The sequence below is a fragment of the Tamandua tetradactyla genome, chromosome 2, assembly GCF_023851605.1.
Source record: "Tamandua tetradactyla isolate mTamTet1 chromosome 2, mTamTet1.pri, whole genome shotgun sequence".
Lineage (NCBI taxonomy): Eukaryota > Metazoa > Chordata > Mammalia > Pilosa > Myrmecophagidae > Tamandua > Tamandua tetradactyla.
Genome location: NC_135328.1, coordinates 193,770,233 through 193,790,510, shown reverse-complemented (window position 1 = coordinate 193,790,510; position 20,278 = coordinate 193,770,233). Strand labels below are relative to the sequence as shown.

At 44.4% G+C, this 20,278-nt stretch overlaps 1 protein-coding gene across 3 annotated transcripts; it reads left to right on the top strand.

The window, feature by feature from the left end:
• Positions 1-2,495: 2,495 nt before the first annotated feature.
• TMEM39B (transmembrane protein 39B) lies at positions 2,496-19,514 on the top strand. 3 transcript variants are annotated; one of them, XM_077150499.1, is made up of 9 exons: positions 2,496-2,625; positions 4,308-4,434; positions 5,114-5,333; positions 5,908-5,991; positions 6,326-6,480; positions 12,735-13,071; positions 13,948-14,135; positions 17,469-17,589; positions 19,068-19,514. In XM_077150499.1, the coding sequence occupies exons 1-9, from the start codon at positions 2,622-2,624 to the stop codon at positions 19,308-19,310; spliced, it is 1,479 nt and encodes a 492-aa protein (XP_077006614.1). In that variant the 5' UTR covers positions 2,496-2,621; the 3' UTR covers positions 19,311-19,514. The 3 variants fall into 3 exon arrangements, with proteins under 3 accessions (XP_077006614.1, XP_077006612.1, XP_077006615.1); XM_077150497.1 differs by having other exon boundaries at positions 18,954-19,514; XM_077150500.1 differs by lacking the exons at positions 2,496-2,625; positions 4,308-4,434 and adding an exon at positions 5,709-5,791 and having other exon boundaries at positions 5,221-5,333; positions 18,954-19,514.
• The last annotated feature ends 764 nt before the right edge of the window (positions 19,515-20,278 follow it).

Here is a 20,278-nt window from a genome sequence, read left to right as displayed (position 1 = left end):
TGATCGTGGCTAACATTTACTAATACAGACTGTTCTATTTGCATTAATTCATTTAATCCTCACCAAGCCCCATAAGATTAATATTCCTAGCCTTATCATAAAGAGCAAAAAATGAGAATTTGAGGTTTGGAAATGGCAGAGGTAGGATTAGAACTAAGTGGTACAGTGAGAAAAAAGTTTATGAGTCAGATGTGAGGAATACTTAGGTCTTTTTTTTTATATTTAGGTCTTTTTTTGTTGTTGTTGATAAACTTTTTATTTTTTACACTTAATTAAATTTAATGTTTTAGAGCAATTGCAGGTTTGCAGAGTTCCTATACATACAACCTTTACATAGTTTTCCCTATTATTAACATTTTGAATTAGTGTGATACAATTGCTACAATTGAACCACAATATTATTATAGTTGTATTATTAACTAACTAAAGTCCTTAGTTTATGTTAGATTCACTCTTTATGTTGTAAAGCTCTATGTGTGTGTGTTTTTTTTAAACTTGTATTGTGGTAACATATGCACATCATGTAATTTCCCATTTTAACCACTTTTAAGTATAAAATTCAGTGGTGTTACCTACATTCACAATGTTGTGCTACCATCAGCACTATGCATTAGCAAATTTTTTCCATCAGCACAAACAGAAACTCTGTACCCATTAAGCGTTCTCTTAAAAAAATTATTGATAAATATCCATACACATACAGCCCAATTATATAATCAATCATTCACAGTCATCACATGATTGTATTTAGAACGATGATCATATTTAGAACATTCACGTTACTCTAGAAAAAGAAATAAAAAGGAAAAAAAAACTTATACATCCCATGCCCCTGACCCCTCCCTCTCATTGACCCATAGTACTTCAATCTACCCAATTTTTACCCTTTATCTCCCCCTATTATTTATTTTTTATGGTTATTTTCTTTAACTAATCTGTCCATACCCTAGATAAAAGGAGAAATAGACACAAGTTTTTCACACTCACACAGTCAACATTGTAAAAGCTATATAGTTATAAAGTCTTCTTCAAGAATCAAGGCTACTGATTGAAGATGATTGTATAAAGATATAACATTTACACTGTGACTGTGTGATTGTGAAAACCTTGTGTCTGATGCTCCTTATAACCAGGGTATGGGCAGATGAGTAAAAACTATGGATAATGTATAAGTAATGGGGGGACAAAGGGTAAAATAAATTGCATAGATGGAAACACTACTGGTCAATGAGAGGGAGGGGTAAAGTGTATGGTATGTATGAGTTCTTTTCTTTTTTTCATTTCTTTTTTCTGGAGTGATGCAGATGTTCTAAAAATGATCATGGTGATGAATATACAACTATGTGATGATATTGTGAGCCATTGATAGAATGTGTGTGTGAAGATTTCTCAATCAAAAAAAAAAAAAGAAACAAGTTTACTTGAACAAAGTTCAATAGTTTCAGGTACTTCCCTCTAGCTACTCCAATACGCTATAAACTAAAAAGGGATAGCTATACAACCTATAAGAATAACCTCCAGGATAATCTCTGGACTCTGTTTGAGTGTCTCTCGGCCACTGAGATTTTATTTTGTCTCATTTCTCTCTTCCCCCTTTTGGTGAAGAAGGCTTTCTGGTTCCCATGATGCTGGGTCCCTGCTCATCCGGGGAAGTCAGGTCCCACATTGCCAGGGAAATTTACACCCCTGGAAGTCATGTCCCATGTAGGGGAGTGGGCAACTACCAAGTTGGCTTAGAAAGGCCACATGAGGAACAAAACAGGTTCTCTGGGGATGACTCTTGGGCATAATTATTAGTAGGTTTAGCATCTCCTTTGCAGGCATAAGCTTCATGGGGGAGAGCCCCAAGATTGAGGGCTCAACCTATTAAATTGGTTTTCCCCACTGCTTGCAAGAATATCAAGAATTCCCCAGATGGGGAAGCTGAATATTTCCTTCTTTCTCCCCAGTCCCTTAAAGGAACTTTGCAAATGCTTTTTTATTCTTTGCTTAAATTACTCTGGGATGTATCAGGGCAGCACACTAACCTGTATAAACCAACAAGATCTCACGTCTTATTCAAGAGTCCATGTAATTTTGGTGTTCATGTAATATTTAGGTCTTAAGGTCAGCAAGACTAGGTCAAAGACAGACTATGATCATGCTTATTTCTGGGGAGGGCCAGAAAAGAACAACAGCACCGAAGGGAAAGATGAATGTTTGCAACGCGTCGATCTGTGGTGCTCGTGGGCCACTTAGGGCGGTGTTCGGAGACAGCTGAACAGAGAGGTGCTTCCAGCCCCTCTCCTGTGGCCTGAAGAGAGACTGGGAGAAGGTACGCTGGGGAAGAACCGGAGGTGAGTTCCTTTCCCTCGGGTCTCTTCAGCAGCAGCTGCAGGAAGGGCGTGGGGTATCACGAGACAAAGAGCACCCAGGCACGGGCTTTGTTCCGGCTGCTCCTTTAAGAAGCGCGTCCCCAGTTCTAGCCCGCCTTGTATGCAAATTTAGCGGCTAGGCGGGAGCGCGCGGCTGATACCCGGAGATTCGGCTGCGGCGGTTAGTCCTCTCTCGGCCGCCGTCGCCTCGGACATATTGCCCGCAGGAGCTGCGGCGGCGAAGCGGAGAGCGCCGGGGGGGAGGAGATGGGTGAGCAGAGTGGGCCAGGTTCGGCCCGGGAAAGAGCGGGCTTGGGGGCTTGGATGGCCATGCTGCCAAATGCTACCCCACGCGGACGGGAGCCTGGAGAGGGAAGGGGGAGGGGAATGTGGGCGCAGACGGGACGGGACCCCGCCCCCTCCTGTGTTTTTGCGGGGTGGGACTTCAGTTTTGGGGGCGGGACATCGGTGCAGAGGGCGGGGCTCCTAAATTGAAGCCGGCCTGTAGGGGCTTGGGCTTTGGTGAGGACCCGCTCTGTGTGGGTAGAAGCGGGGGCGGGGCCTTAGTAACGAGGGCGGAGCTTCTGGGCTGTATTCCCTTGTGCGGGGACCAACATTGTGGACTAAGGGTTTACACTGGGGACAACGGGACCAGGAGGAGGACTTCCACCCTAAGGGATCCCACTCTGGGGCGGGGTTTCCGGGCTGAGGGCATTTGTTGGCTTGTGGGCGGGGCTTCTGGGATGACAATTGTGTGTAGGCGAGGATTCTGAGCTGAGGGGTTTTGTGTGGGTACATATCTGAAGAGAGAAGAGTGGGTGCAGGCATAGCTTCTGGGCTGAGGGTGCTTATGTGGGGATTTTAAAGCCAAGTATAATAGTACATGAGCAGAACTTCTGGTTTGGAAGCTTGTTGGAGGTAGAACGCCTGGACAACTACTATTTGGAGGCGGGTGGAAAAAGCTTGGGAGCTGAGGTGCTCGGGCACAGAAGGGAGTGGAGGTGGCTTTGCTGCTCTGAGGGGATATGAACAAGGTTATAACTTTGAGTAGTACTGGAGTCGTGCTAAGGAGCTTTGTGCAGGACCTTTGCCTGGGAGCTTGGGCTAGTACTGTAAGCACAGGGAAATAAGTTGTGGGTTCAAGTTTTGGGTCCACAACCACAATATGTTCTCAGAGCCTGTGTCCTCGACCTTGTGCTCAGGTCTTGGGTTCAGCCCATGAGACTTCAGGGTACCCACTGAGCTGCTTCTTTGATGCCTGGAGGAAAAAGCTGTCTTAAGGGTACCCAGAATTGTAAGCCCCCAGAAGCTTTTAGTATCCAAGTGGGGCCCGCTACCCACCAGAACTGAGACCACAGGATCCAGTCCTTGACACAGCCTGTGACACAGTGTAAACTCAGTTTCCTAATCTGAGAAGACCCTAACTAGCTGGGTTCATTCACTCATCAGTATATACTTACTGGGTAGTTACTTTATGTTGGATACTTTGGGAGAGGTAGAGGGTACAACAGTGAAAAAGACAGTCACTGATCTCAGAATGGAACCTCCCATTCTAGTGGAAAAAACAGACAAGGAACATGTTCACAAATGAATAAATAAGACAATTTCAGAGAATGAAATATTGTGGAAAAAATTTAAGATAGTGAGTGATGGGGAGAGACTTTAAGAACAGCAGTCAGTGAAGGGCTCTTCATACAGAGGATACAGCAAGTGCAAGTGGTAGCAACAAGCTTGGCTTGCTTGAGAGAGAAAGATGATCAGGATGGCTGGAGCATAGGAGAGAGAATGGTGGAGGATGAGGTTGAAGAGGTAGACAGGGGCCAGATCATAGGTCCCTATGAGGATTAAAAGATAAACTGAGATACCAGGTAATTGGTAGCCAGTATCATTGTTATTCTCAGTATCTGCTCCCCCTCCCCGGCTTGAGGATCTGCCTTTTGTTGAGCCCTACAGGGGGACGAAGAGGTCCCAACAGGACGTCCTATTGTCGAAATCCACTCTGTGAGCCCGGATCGTCAGGGGGCTCTGGCGGGGGCCATACCTCCAGTGCCTCGGTCACCAGTGTCCGTTCCCGCACCAGGTAAACCACCTATCTGCCTCAAAGATAGGTCCTCCTCACCGTGGGCTCCCAGGGGCAGTATGATCAAGGCTCTCCCTGACTGGGCCTCAGGATAAGATATCCCAGATGCCTGGTAGGGGCTTAGAGTTGTGAAGAGCAGTAGAAAAGACCCAGCGGGTGCCCAGCTGAGGGTGGTCACTGGGACAAAAGCAGCAATATATGGTGGAATATAGCCAAGGGCCTAAATTCCAATTACAGCTGTGCTCCTGATTTGCTGGTGGTTTGGAGAAATCACCTTCCCTCTCTAGGTTTCCTTTTCCTCATCTGTAAAAAGAGCCTAACATTCTTGCTTGCCATGCTAGAGACTCGGGTTTGATTCCCAGCCTATACACTTCCAAAAAAAAATGCAACAAATGGTGCTGCAGTAATGGGATAGTCACATGGAGAAAGAATGAAATGTGACCCTTTCCATACAGTATACAAAAAATAAAAAAAGAGCCTAATTATTCTTTCCATCCTGGGGGTGTTAGATGGCCTGAACAAGATTAAATGGCTTTGTCAGCTACTTTGATGGGCAGAAATAGGAGGATTCTGTCCTTTGCATGTGTGGCTTTTCTGATCCTAACCCCAAACCTGTGCCCTAGAAGCCCTTCCTGGTAGGGTTCTCAGTCAACTCCTGATGGTCCCTCCGCACCCCCAGGAGCAGTTCTGGGACGGGCCTCTCCAGCCCCCCACTGGCTACCCAGACGGTCGTGCCCCTCCAGCACTGCAAGATCCCTGAGCTGCCAGTCCAGGCCAGCATTCTATTTGAGTTGCAGCTCTTCTTCTGCCAGCTCGTAGCCCTCTTCGTCCACTACATCAACATCTACAAAACAGTGTGGTGGTATCCACCCTCCCACCCACCGTCCCACACCTCCCTGGTAGGTGCCTGGCCAAGGCCAACTGTGTGTTGTGTGTGGGTGATGTTTGGTTTCAGTTTAGCATAGATTACCAAAGAACACTGTGTGCCTGGCCTGGTGCTGGGCATGGGAGGTATAAAAGGAACAGGAAACTGACAATTCCTGAACACTCCTGGTGTGCTCAGTAACACAGTAGGCACTATGAGGGCACCAGAGATGAATCTGACACAGATTTTTACTAAAGGAACCCAGAATCTTGAGTCAGAGGGGAGATGAGCCACGGGCCTACATGAGTGTTTCAGAGGTGGAAAGAGCTCCATGCAGAAGGAGTGGTGCAGGGACAGGGGCTTGGGTAATCAGAGCAAGAGGCCTCACACACCACTCTCTTATCCTCAGGGACTGTCCCACTTCCTCCCTCTGGGTCCTGTTCTGCTCCTCTAGGTACTTTCCTGGCCTGACTCAGCTGGAGGCCTATTAAGGTCAGAGAGTGGGGGCAGACCCTCTGGAAAGGATTGGGCAAGGGGAGGAGGGTATGAGAAAAGCCTGTGTGTGGGCAGGGAACCTACATAACTCTCACGCCTTTACTCCCTGACAGAACTTCCACCTGATCGACTTCAACTTGCTGATGGTGACCACCATTGTTCTGGGCCGCCGCTTCATTGGGTCCATTGTGAAGGAGGTGATTGAGTCCTACAGGCTGGCCAGGGACTTTGGGACTCTGCTTTCCCCCTGGGAATACCAACGAGAGCTACACATGCCTAGCTTCTCAACCCCTTGGGGCTCCCTTTGGACTTAGGGCTCCCTTTGGACTTGGTTGAAAACATTACTCACATCCCATCAGCTCTTGGAGTTTACTGGACATCAAGGAGAAGGATTTACCTTGTCAGGTTCTGCCCAATTTGCTGCCCCACCTTTCCCTGGGTGGGATCATAGGCCATGCGGAGTGATATTTGGGCACAGCCCCTGTGGCCTCCATCCAAGGCCTCATCTTGTCCTATCTCTCCCTGACCCAGGCATCTCAGAGGGGGAAGGTCTCCCTCTTTCGCTCCGTCCTCCTGTTCCTCACCCGCTTCACCATCCTCACGGCAACAGGCTGGAGTCTATGCCGCTCCCTCATCCACCTCTTCAGGACCTATTCCTTCCTGAACCTCCTGTTTCTCTGCTATCCGTGAGTACCCCTCATTTTATCACTCACTGACTAGCACCTGGCCCCTGGCCTCTACCCCAAGTGTGACTGGGCCACCAGATCCCCAGATCTGGAAGACTTAGGCAGGACAGCAGTAATATCCCCTCACATTGTCTCCAGCATCCACATAAAATTGGGATGATTAGCCTTCTTTTGCAGGAGAAGAAACTGAGGCACTACAATTTACCCAATATCCCAACGAGGAGGAGCCCAGAACGGAACTCATATCTGAGTGTATATCCCAAAGGAGAATGCACAGACTTTCTCTCTCTTTCTTTTCTTTTCCTTCCTCTCTGGTTCATTCTCTTTCTCAGTTTCTCCCTCTTTTCCTGTATCTCAGTGTTTGTGTAATTGGTAGGTGCCTCTCCTGGGTCTGTGTGCATGTGAGCACCTGTGTCCGTGTTTCTGCATGGGTGTCTATGTGCAAAATGTATGTGTATATGTACCTGCACGTGCATATGTCTGTCTTTGTGTCTGTTTTGCTCATTCACTTCCTCCTCACTAGAGCCCAGATTATTGAGAATGGAGAGAAAATATCTCAGAGGAACCTATAGCTGCCCTTTCTGGCCTAGAATCAGGGAGGGCTTTGGTGAGGTGTCTACCATGGCTGCTCCTGGAGCAGGCTTCTGGCTGCCTAGGCTTTAGTAGTCATTCCCCAGTTTTCTGGTTCATGAACTTCCTCAGGCTAGGTCAGCCCTGGTCACTGGGAAGCTTCAGAGCTGGATACCCTTCCCTCTCTACCCTGCATAACCAGAAGGACGCTGGCTTGGGGAGCCCCATCGCACTTGGTTCAGTTTTTTCCTCTTATATGTAATTTTTAATTATGAAATTTAATACATGTGGGCAGGCCACGGTGGCTCAGCAGGCAGAGCTCTTGCCTGCCATGCCGGAGACCCGGGTTCGGTTCCCGGTGCAAAATAAATAAATAAATAATAAAAAAATTTAATACACGTGTCTTAGCAAAGCATTAAACTTTACAGATACTTTTACATAGAAAATGAAAGTCACACATAATCCCAGTCCCCCAGAAACCCATTATTTGCAAGATAGCCTTCCGATTTTTTCCATGTAAGTACACATAGATATACATTTTTTTAAAACAAAAGTGGGATTATGCTGTGTATGATGTTATGCAATTTATTGCATTTTTCACATAATCATATAACTTGGTATCTTTCCAGGCAATATATTTGGGTCTGCCTCAGTTTTAAATGGCCTTATAATATTTAGTATTCCACTGTATAGATTTTTCTCAATTTGTTTTCAAGTCTTCTTTTGGACTTTTGAGTTATTCCTAGTTTTTTCCCATTTGAAACAATGAGGCAGGGAACGTTCTTTTGCATACATCTTTGTACACTTGTCCAACACTTCTGCATAACAAATTCCCAGAAGTAGAACTGTGGCACCAAAAGGTAAGGCCATTTACATTTTTGATAGATATTAACAAATTACCCTCCAAAAGGGTTATACCGGTTGTTTATTACCTGGTGAGTTCTTTCTCCTTGCTTATAGTCATCATACAATGTTCATATTTTGCTTTATTTTTAAATTTACTTTTCAAATTTGTATCAGCATACTACAAGTATATTATGAAAATCAAATTCAATAGGCTAAAAAGCTTATGATGAAAAGCAATACCCATCCACCAAATCATCCCTACCCTCCAAATTATTAGTCCCACTCCTCAAAAGCAATCTCTTTCACTGTTTCTAGTTTAAAGTAATTTTAGAGTTACTGCCATAACTCTATTATCGATATTCCTTTGTATATTCTCCTTAAATTTTTATTATTAATTTTATAATTAAATAGTACATTCATATAGTTAAAATTCAAAAGGTTTAAAAGAGTATTAAAAAAAGTCTCCCCTGACTTTAATCTCCCAGTCACCCAGTTTCCCTTCCAAGAGGTAACTACCAATATTTACAGTTTTTTATGTATCCTACTGGAAATAAATGTTCTGTGCATATACAAGCAAACCACACACACACACACACACACACACACACACCAATTCCCTGCGATGACAAATGAACATTTAGCTCACCTTCCCAATCCTACTGTTTCCAGTGTTTGATAATTGCTATTATTTTTATCTTTGTCATAATATAAATATGTCTCTATTTCTTGTTCCACCAGTAGTTGGTATCTTGAATCCCTTTGAAGTAAAACAAGAATATTAGGAACCCTGCCCATGCACTTTTCCTTTCCTCTTTCTACTCTCAGTTTCTGGCAGCTGTATTTTTACTTTTATATTGTCAAACTTGACATTCAAATTCTCATATATAACCACATTTAAACCTTCTATTTTTTGTCTAAGACTAAGTCTAAAAATTAAAGTAGCCTTGATATTATTATGAGTATGAAGATATCAGTTACTGTAAGGCCACAGATGACATTCCTTCTCTGCAGTTAACCAAGTTACAGTTTTGGGCCTCTTAAATAAGGTGTTCCTAGTGTCAAGGTCAAATGGTTTCTCTTTTTCTTACACTCCATCTGTTGCTTAAAATCATGTCACGTTTTAGTTTGCTTCATATTTAGATTGTAACGTTCTTATACAGCTTTTTATTTTCCTTGGAATTTCTAATTACCTTTCTTTTTTCTTGTTGACAAAAGAATGATGGGCCTTCAACATATCCTCAAGTTTATCCAGCTTCTCAATCATGCTACCTGTTGCCCGGAGTCTATTTATCCCCCCAAAGACATCCCTCCTGGAGCCCTCCATCCTCCTGCTCCAGTCTGGAGTGGTTGCTCTTTAGGCCTGCTCTACAGCTCTCAGCCTGGGACTTCCCTTCACTGCCCTCCTGGGTTGGATCCACTGTTTCCTGGATCCCATGTCTTCCTCTTTTTTGGTTTTCTCCCTTATTTTGCTGGAGTACCATTATCAGGTAATTTCCTTAATAGTAGATATTTGGGAGGTATATACATTTGGAGTTCTTGCATGTCTAAAAATGTCTTTATTCTGCCCTTATACTTGACTGATGGTTTGGCTGAATATAGATTTCTAAATTCAAATTTACGTTCTCTCAGAATTTTGAAGACATTGCTCCATTGTCTCTAGTGTCTAGTGTTACTAGTAATAACTGATGTCAGTCTAATTCCATTATAGGTAAATTGTGTTTTTCCTTTCTAAAACTTTTTAGGAGTATTCTGCTTATCTTCGTTATTTGAAATTTCACAAGTTTCTGGTGTGTAAATTGTGTCATTCATCCTATTAGTACTCTAGGACTTTTTTAACCTGAAGATTTGAGTACTTCCTCTCAAGGAAATTTCCTTCTATTTTTCTTGGATAATATTTTGTTCTCCACTTTTTCTATTCACTTTTTGGGATTTTGGTTTGTTAAATGGTTGACCTCATAGATTAGTCATCTGTTTCTCTTGTATTTTCTCTCACATTTTCCTTCTCTCTCTTCTCTGTCTCTTTACTTTGCAATCAGAGAGATTTCTTCAAATTTTCCTTCCTGCTTTTTATTTTTTTTTCCAGCTATCATATTTCTCTTCTCTAAGGCTTCTTTCTTATTTTCTGGGTGTTTTTCCCTAATAGCATTCTGTTCTTGTTTTAACAATCTGTTATGTTCTCTCTATTTTGCCTTTCTAATTGAGTCAGTTTTTCTGTTTCATGTTGCTGGTTTACCTATTTGGTTTATTTGGTTGTCTGTAAGAATTAAGGCCTGGTTAGTTGGAGTGCATTTTTTCTACCTCCATGAGCGTATAAGTGGTTAGGAGGTTTGACTGGGAGTTTTTAGTCCAATACATGTGTAGGGCACATTGACTAGCATGCTCTGCTTAAGGATGGTAGATAAGGTGCTTGTTATTAGGCTGTGGGCCAAAAAAGGTGGGGGCAGGAGGGGGTGTTATTCTAGGATGCCCCATTTGAGACCTAATTTCTCCTTAAACAGTTATTCAGTTTTGTAAGAGAAGAATCATTTGGGTGGGTTGTGTGAGGTGTGTAGGGACTGACTCTTACAAATACATAACGCTGTGGATCTTTGTTAAATTGTGTTTGTTCAGCCTTGCTTCTCACTTCTACCTGCTGTCTAATCTGTTCACTTCAAGCCAGAGTATCTCTCAGGTCACTCAGGGCAGATAAACTCCCACCCCCACCGGAGCCCTCTCTTATTCTAGACCTACGCTGTCCAGCCCCCTGTAGTTACTGAGCACTTAAAGTAGGCTAGTCTGAATTGAGACATGCCTTAAGTATAAAATACCCACCAGATTTTGAAGACCTAGTACAAAAGAAAAAAAAAAGTAAAGTATTTCATTAATAAATAAATGATTGCATGTTGTTATGATAATATTTTAGATATATAGGGTTTAATAAAATATAGTATTAAAATTAATTAAATTTTTTTTTTAATGTGGCTACTAGTAAACTTGAACCTACATACGTAGCTCATACTATATTGCTTTTAGTGCTGCTCTAGACGATGGCTCCGTCCTCATCTGTTAACATGTTTCCGTTTGCTTTCCAAATTTGTTGAAATCATTTGTTGAAAGTACTTGGTACTTTCCCATTTTGGGTGGAGGGAATTGGAGGAACTTTGCCGTCTTGCATGTGAAGCTACTTCTGACTTCTGGCCTGTCATAGTAGTCACCTGCTGTCACAAATAATTTAATTAATATGAAACTATCGCCAGTCCTTTTTAGAGACAAAGCCAGGGAGGTTCTTTTTTTGTCTTTTTAGAGATCCTTAAGACTCTGAGTCCCTTATATGTTCATGTAGGTGTCCCTAACTTCTTATTCCCACAGGGAACTGTCACAAATATTTTGGGAATCCCATTTCAGTTGTCTTCTTTCCTGTCCCCACAGAATCATTGCCTTCTTTGTTTTCTAAATGATATTGTATTGATCTTCTAGTCTGGACCAGGCACTATGCTGGGGACTGTTGCAAGAATGAAAAGAGAGTATTTATGAAAAAAGTAGCATAATACCTGGTTGAGAACAAAAGATACCAATACAAACTATGTGATGTGGCAAGTTAAGAAAACTGAGACTCACAGTGGTTAAGTAAATTACAGTGCTAGTAAGTGGCACAGCTAGGATCTGAATCAGCCCATTTGAACCCCAAAGGTTATGCTTGTGACCACAGTTCTGTAGGTTATCTCACTTAACCTTAGCCTGGGGAAGATGGTAGTATCTTCGTTTTATAGACTAGAAAACAAAAATCCCAAGAGGTTAAGTTATTTGTCCAGAGGCATTCATATATCCCTTCTTGGGAGCTGACTAAAGAGGATAAGAAAATTATTGATTGACAAGAAAATGAGGCATTGTCATTGTTCTTTACTCCAGAGACCCTCCTGAAGCTGTGTAACTGGGAACCTTGGGAAATTGAGAGGCTCCAAGCTGGGAAAAAGGGAATGCCTGCAAAGAACACGTACACAATGTGTCATGTACCGTGTTCAGCACTTATCTACTGTTCTAGGCTATGGGTCCATTTAGTTTCCTCCTTCTGTGATACCAGCCATATACTCAACCCTTGACTGATTTATTCTAGCCTTGGCTCTATAGATATGCTGCTCAGGAAAGGAATTTTAACTGTTCAAAGGCCTGCTTCAGTGCTTGGCATATCATAGAATATTTATATATTTGTTCTTGATTTGCCCTCCCCTCCAAATTGAAGAGCTGCCTCTGATATAGGTACCCATAATAGCATGTACCACTTTTTGGTGGCACTTTGTATACTTCTAATTAATTACTTACAGTGATTTGTTGTATCTCTGTCTTGATCTTTGGTACCAGACAGTTCTAGGTTTGAGCCTCAGCTCCACACCTTCTTTACTCATTGTGTGACCTTTGAGAATTCATCTTACCTCCCTGAGCCATGGCTTCTTCAGCTGGAAAAAGAACAGAATAACAGAATACCATATAATGTTCTTGTGAGAAATGAAAGAGGAGAATGCCTGTGAAACAGTACAGTGTCTGGAACATAGGCTGTGCCCAGTAAATGTGGGCTGTTCTGACCACTCTTAGTCATCACTAGACTGTGAGAAAGGGAATTTGTCATTTGAGTACTGCTGTGTCCCAATGCCCAGCACGAGGCTTGGTACGCCCTCAGTACTAATATAAGTGTGCATGACTGGACATTGGCTGGCAGAGTGGGCCAGTTCTCGCTCTGAGGGAGCAGATAGGAAAGCTGAGGCCTAGGGAGGAAAGAAGATCACCCTCCCATCCCCACGTTCCTGCGGGTTAAGGTCCTGGCCCGGGGGTAGGCTGGCCCTCACCACCATCTTCCACAACAGGTTTGGGATGTACATTCCGTTCCTGCAGCTGAACTGTGACCTCCGCAAGACGAACCTTTTCAGTCACATGGCCTCTGTGGGGCCCCGGGAGGCAGTTAGTGGCCTGGCCCGGAGCCGGGATTACCTGCTGACGCTGCGGGAGACATGGAAGCAGCACACGCGGCAACTGTATGGCCCAGAGGCCATGCCTACCCATGCCTGCTGCCTGTCGCCCAGCCTCATCCGCAGTGAGGTAGAGATCCTCAAGATGGACTTCAACTGGCGCATGAAGGAAGTGCTTGTCAGCTCGATGCTGAGTGCCTATTATGTGGCCTTTGTACCTGTCTGGTTTGTGAAGGTAAGTAACTCAACCTAGGGAGGGAAAAGGGCCATCCTGGGTCCTGCCCCTGCTGCCTACCCCATGTGAGCCCTCCTGTGTGCATAAATAACACTGCCATTTTAACAGGATTTCCCATCTATTCTCCTCTGGAGGGCTGAAATGACCATTCTCTCCATTCTAGAGTGTAGAGAACAAGGCTCATTGAAAGGAAGTGACCTGCTCAGGCAGCCAGCGAGGGGAACATGGCTTTGCTGTTCATAATATTTGACAATAAGGAAGGAAGCAGGAACTATGTTTCAGTGTGGTTGTTTTGACACACTGTTTTTACAGTGCCTTGCTTTATAGTTAAATAGGGGAGGCAGGATTCATCCAAATCTGATTGACTCCAGAACTCTGTGTTGTCTCTCTTTCGTGTACTACCTCCTGGGAAGGGACCTCCTCACCTGACAGTAGGCTGAAACATTTCTCCAAAGATGAACTACACTGAATGATTTGATTTTGAGAGAACTTAATGTCTTTTGGACACCTGCTCTGTGCTAGAAACTTTCACATGTAGTATAACTCTCCTAATGCCTCTCAGAAGTCTTTGGTGGTTGCTCTTATCCTCATTTAACAGATGAGGAAACTAAAGCACAGAGAAGTTAAATGACATGCCCAAGGTCACATAGTTAATAAGCTGCAGAGCCAAGATTTGAACTGGGTCTTTTGGACCCCAGAGCCTGTGCTCTGGTTCATAGTGGGGTCACCTGGTGCAGTTTTTCTTTGTAGAAAACTATCTAGTTAGCACAGAGTTTGAGCCATGTTCTTGTCTGGGGTAGGTAGCATCAGTGCAGGAGGATGAGGAGTGAGACCACTTGGGGGTCCCAGGCCTCATTCACCTCCCACTGTTCCTAGAACACACATTATTATGACAAGCGATGGTCCTGCGAGCTCTTCCTGCTGGTTTCCATCAGCACCTCAGTGATCCTCATGCAGCATCTGCTGCCTGCCAGCTACTGTGACCTGCTGCACAAGGCTGCTGCTCACCTGGGCTGCTGGCAGAAGGTGGACCCGGCACTGTGTTCCAATGTGCTGCAGCACCCGTGAGTTGCCCTATCCTGTTCTGACCAGACCTCCTCCCCCTCTGGTCAGTGTCTGAAGTCACTTGTCCACTCACTCTTTAACTCATTCATTCAGCCAAAAATAGTTATTGAGCATCTTGTATGTAGAATGGGTTTTGGCCCAAGACAGATATGTTTCTCCTTCTTAACTTGCAGTATACTGGAGATGTGAGGAGGACAGTCACTAAATTCATGGACTCATTGACTCTCTTTCACTGACTCAATTATTTATTTACTCATTGACCGACTGGCTCATGCATTCATTCATTCCATCACTCCTCTCATCTCCTAACTCACACACTCAACTTTTAGGTCACCTACTCTTTCAGCAGGCATTTACTTCTACCTAATCCTTACCAGGCCTGGTGCTGTATATTGGGCAAAGAAGCTTGTACTTTGACCTATAGGCAGAGGGGAGCCATAGAAGATTTTGACCAGTGGAAGACCTTTCTAAGGTCTTTAGAAACCTCAGTGTGGTGACAGGATGGGGTGCCATATGATCTGATGGTGAGCCTTTGCCAGAGTAGGAGGGCCGCAGGGAAGCAATGATTGAGATGAAATCCAAAAGGGATTCATGGGGGAAATAGCCATGTACACAAATGGAATGAATGGGGCAAGAGAGGCTCAGCTGCAGGATGGTGTTGCACCTAGAGCAAAGGCAGGAATCACCCTGCTCAGGAGCCCTGAGGTGCTGGGCCGTCGCCCCTCAGCTGGTTCATCCTTCCAGAGTACCCAGCTAGCATTTCTATGTCTTCATCACATTACCATTCATCCAGGTTATACCAGTTTTCCTGCCTATTTTTTCTGCCTATATCCTTCCACATTAAATTGAAGGCTCTTCAAGGCCAGTACCACCTTGGAACCATATCTGAATTTTTAGCTCAGGACAGGGCCTGCCAGAGAGGAGGCCTCTAGGGCAGGTTTATAAAGGTAGGCCTATCCAGCAGCAGAGTTGCAAAGAGAAGTCACGGAGGCAAAGTCTCCTGGTGTTGGTCCTCTGTGCCAACCAGGTAGTTTGTTCCAGGTGGTCCAGGAAAGGGGATGGGCATTGCTAAAGGAACAGAAAAGGGGCTTGTGTTTAGGCTTGGGCTGAGGGGAGGGAGGAGTAGAACTATAGAACATTGCTGAGTGTGATGGTGAACCTGTCCATGGCTCACTGTGCTCTCAGGTAAGATCCATGCTTCTTTACATAGCCTCCCAGCTGATGAACTGGGTCCCTCCACCCTTTCCTGTCTCATCTCTTATCATATCCTATCTGACTTTGTGCTCTAGTGAGACAAAACCTCTTTGGGTGTACCAATGTTTTATATACTTTTGCATGCAGCGTTTTGCACATGATGTACCTTTGGCATGGATTGCCCTTTCCAGCCTTCTTTTCCTGATTAACTCTTATTTATCCTTTAGTACTTTGTCTTTTCCAGGATCACATGCCTTTCCACCCATGTTCAGTGCCCCTCCCTATGCTCCCACAGTCCCCATAATAATATGATCACTGCACTTAATGTGCCCTGCTGTATTTGCTTGATTACTTGCCTGTCACTCCAGTACAAAAACGTGCTTGCTTGTCAAGCAGTCAGCTGTCTCCTCACTCCTGAGGATTGCCTGGCTCATAATAGCCATGCAGTAAATTTTTTGTGTTTCTTGGGACAGTTTTTTTCTTTTTTTTTAATCTAAAATTTACTGGAGTGAAATGCATAAACCTTAAGTATATAATTCTTTGAGTTTTGATAAAGGCATATTAACCCATGTAACCCATCCCCTACCAAGATACAGAACATATCCAGCCCCTCAGAAAATCTCCTCTTGGTCCTTCCCATTGACCCTCTCCTCTCAAGACCACCTTTCTGCTTTCTTCCATCATAGGTGAGTTTTTCTTATTCTAGGACTTCTCAGAAATGGAATTATATAGTAGATATTCTTGATTCCAGCTTCCTTCCTTCATCATCTTGTCTCTGAGGTTCATCCATGTTGTTGGATTTAACATGAACAATAGTTTTTGAATGAATGGATCACTAGGCAGGAGCATGGAATTGAGGAGGGGATTGCTTACAGACTGTGATTCTCAATCTTCTGGTCCAGGACCCTTGAGATTTCTGGGAGATCTCACAGAAAGTTGGAAGAAAGAGCTTTCTGATCCTGTCCTCTCATTCTTCTAGTAGATGTTCACCGGGGTCTCTGTGCCAGGCCTTTTGGTGTGCTCCAAGGGTATATGGATGAATCAGTGTAGTCCCTTCCCTCAAGGGTTCCCACTCTAGTGAAGGACATAGGGAAATAAGTAAGTGGCAAAACACTGGGGAAAGTGGAACAGTAGCAGGAAATTGAGGGAACATTTAAAGGATGCTGAACTCTTTGGAGAATTTGAGAAAGGCTTCCTGGAGAAGCCCGGGTTTAGAAAGGTGACAGAGAGCTTGCCAAAAGGGTAAGGTATCAGGAAGGATAATCCAGTTGGAGGAGCAGCTTAGAGACAGACATGAAGCAGTACTGTGTGGTGAAGGAACTAGACACGGTTCTGAGAGTCTTGTTCCTATGCTAAGTGGTGGAGGTCATGGGAGGCCACCCAGGGCCTCAGGGACTGTGCCAGAGAACGTGGACTTGACCCCAAGGGCACTGGGAAGCCTTCAGAGGGTTTTGTTTGTTTTTTGTTCTTCTTATTTTGAAACTTTTTCACACTTATAGGACTGTTACAAAAGTAATACAAAACCCAAACAACTACAACATACCCCTCACTCAGATATGCAGATCTGTGAACTTTTAACATTTTGCCACATTTGCCATAGCATTCTGCCTGTCTGTCTGCCTGTCTGTCTATGTGTCTGTCTATGTATCTGTCTTCTGTTTCCTAAACATTTGAGATTAGGTAATATACATTGTCCTGCTTGAACAAAGAGTATTAACTTATATAGCTATATTTAGTACAGTTACCAAGTTTGTTTCCTTTTGGGCATTTTCTCCTCTCTTCTGAGGATTTTAAGCAGAGGATGGTTAAGGTTCAGCTTGATACTTTACAAAGACCACTCAGGCAGCTTTGTGATAGGCTGATTGGAAGCTGACTGTGAAGAGACAAGATGAAGAAAATGCACACAGAGAGGGTCAAGGGTTTTCTTGATAATCCCTCAGACATGTTGACAGCCCTATGTAGTGAATTTCCCATGACTCTTATGCCATTTTACAGAGGATGCAACTGAGACCCAGAAAAGGAAAGTCACTGTGTCTAAATGATAGAAATGATATGGTCACCCCTTTTCCAATCTTCCGGCACCTACTTCTGTGGGTGCGCTGGGGTAAGGGTTGCAGTTGGGCTGTGTGTGTCTCCAGGTGGACTGAAGAATGCATGTGGCCACAGGGGGTGCTGGTGAAGCACAGCAAGAATGTCTACAAAGCAGTGGGCCACTACAACGTGGCCATACCCTCTGACGTCTCCCACTTCCGGTTCCACGTGAGTCTCCTCCCCTGGGAAGGAGGGGTGGGGCTTGATTTAGAGGGCAAGAGGATTGGTGAGACAGGAAGGTCATGTCCTAGCAAGAAAAAGATTCTTAATCCATGATTCCCCCAAACTATTTTCAGTTTTCCCAAATCCAAATGAAAATAGTGCAGGTATGCAGTACAAGGACAGCTATACAGGTTTTCACTCAGTAACTGAGCTCACTTGGTGGCAGATCTGTTGAAACATTGGGTGGAGGGAGGAAGAAGATGATACAATAAAAGGAGGACTCTTGCGGCAAAAATAATAACAAGTTATCATCAATACTTATTGTGCTGCAAGCACAGTGTTAAGTACCTCCCATGTATCCTTCCCTTCCCTTCCCTTTACCAGAACCTTCTGCATGAGAGAAATCCCATGGCTGTCCCTGTTTTTAGGTACTGAAATAGGCTTAGAGAGTTTAATTTACTCAAGTATGTCTTGCTGGACTATTTGGGAACCGATAGTGATGACTTATCAAGTCAATACTATTGAAAAGGCTGCTCAAAATTGTTTAGGCTTGCTGTCTTCCTTTTTATTTTACTGTCAGAATCCTTTCTTTTCCAACAGAGTCATAGCCCAGAGTCCAATATATAAGACCTTGTAGCACTCCATGTTTGAAGGGATCAGAACCTCCTTTGCTTCCCCTTCACCTCAGCTGTAGCTCCTAAGGGTTCTTGGAACCTGGGGCTCTATGGTGCACAGTGTGAATTCACTGATTTTGGCTGAGATCTTCATTTTACAGAAGAGAAACCCGATGCCCAGAGAGGGTAGGGACTTTTGCCCAAGGTGCTGCAGTTTGTGAGGTGCATTGCTCAGCTTGACATTTGGGTCTTTGGGACTCCCATTCCCTCTCGAGTTTTAGATATCTTAGCCCCTGCAGAACCAAGATTCCTAGATGATTTAGTGTTCTTTTGAACTGATCAGAAAAATTGTTCTTGAGTCCCTACACTTTACTTTGCTTGTAAATACCAGGTAAGAGTGAGGTGGCCATGTCCCCTGGAAGCTTCTGGCCCATCTGAGGAAGCATGAAGTAGTGGCTGACTTGGGCTGCAGTGTCTGTAATGAGTTTCCACTTTCTGTGTCATAGAGGTCTAATTTGTTCAGACCTGACAATAACCCAGGGAGGACCATATATAAAAAGGTGTTGATTTTAGACTAGAAAAAAAGTGTCAAGGGAGCAAGACCTATCAAAAAAGCCTTCCTGGAGGAATTAGAATTTGAACAAGATCTTAACTGCTGTGGGAAGCAGCAGTCCTGGCAGAAGGACAACCCCCAGCAAAGGCAGCTGAGGTGTCAAAGTCCACGTAAAGTCCTTCCAATATCTTCTTCCCATCCAGGTTTGCATGGGGTCCCCAGATCTTGTCTCCTTTACTGGCCCACCCAGAACCCCCATTCAAGAGGCAGGTTTCTGGAGCACACCTTCCAGTCCATGCCCACCCTTTCCTGGGCAGTTCTTTTTCAGCAAACCCCTGCGGATCCTCAACATCCTCTTGCTGCTTGAGGGTGCCGTCATTGTCTACCAGCTGTACTCATTAGTGTCCTCCGAGAAGTGGCACCAGACCATCTCACTGGCACTCATACTCTTCAGCAACTACTATGCCTTCTTCAAGCTGCTGCGGGACCGCCTCGTGTTGGGCAAGGCATACTCATACTCGGCCAGCCCCCAGAGGGACTTGGACCATCGGTTCTCCTGAGTCCCAGGGTGACTCCAGGAACAATATCCAGGCTTCAGCCAGGAACTCCTGGGCAGGGCGCCAATGGAAGAGGTTGGGTGGGGGGCAAAAAAAAAAAAGGACAAAAAAATCCACCAGAGCTTTGTATTTTTGTTACGTACTGTTTCTTTCTTTGATAATTGATGTGATTATAAAGAAAAAAAAGTCTTATTTTTATACTCCCAATAGCCTGTGTTTTGTGGTTCTTTCCCTTCTTTCTGATTGTCAGGCAGAGAACAGAGGTGAGGGATTCTGGGCTGGGAAGCTCTGTGTGAGGTTTCTGGGGTCCCATGGGCTCTGCCTTCTCCAGTGGAGAGGAGGCCCCAGAAGTCATGGTAGCAGTTATACCTGCCATTTCCCGAATACTCACTGTCTACCAGACAGTGCTCTATATTTCAGAACCCAAGAAAGTAGGTATTGTCACTCTTCCTCTATAGTCGAATGACTTACCCAAGGTAATACAGTTAGGAAGTAGTTGAGCTGAGCCAAAAAAACTTCTGAACGGTGATACTGCTATCCTAGCAGGATGTGATGTCCTGATTATTACAGCATGCAGTCGCTGAGACTGCTGTGGTACACAGTGAAAATGCCAGGACCCAGAAGTAAAACTATACTGGAATAGGTATAACACAGGATACAAAGTATCATACAGGAAAGAATGTTTAGTGCTCTGTGGGCTTCTTGGAGGAGTGGATAGAGTGAGTTGTAATAGCTACTTCCTAGGTGGACAAAAAAGGGGAAAGTGTTTCAAGCAGAGGGAAAGGGCACTTACAAGTAGCAGAGATTTGAAATATCCTGGTGTTATGTGTGGTTCCTAGAGCAGAAAAGATAAGGAAAGCAAGGTGGGGTTGGGGTGGTCCTGGAAAAGTCAGCAAGGGCTGGATCAGGGAGGACCCTGAGCCTTAGGCTAAGGAAGGTGTGTGAACAGGGCCCAGGTGCTAGATTGGAGA

Excerpts from the sequence above, each read along its gene's own strand:
- TMEM39B (XM_077150497.1), top strand. Across the intron at positions 5,992-6,325 it reads TTGGGTCCATTGTGAAGGAG|GCATCTCAGAGGGGGAAGGT; the intron begins GTGATTGAGTCC and ends TCCCTGACCCAG. Across the intron at positions 13,072-13,947 it reads TACCTGTCTGGTTTGTGAAG|AACACACATTATTATGACAA; the intron begins GTAAGTAACTCA and ends CACTGTTCCTAG.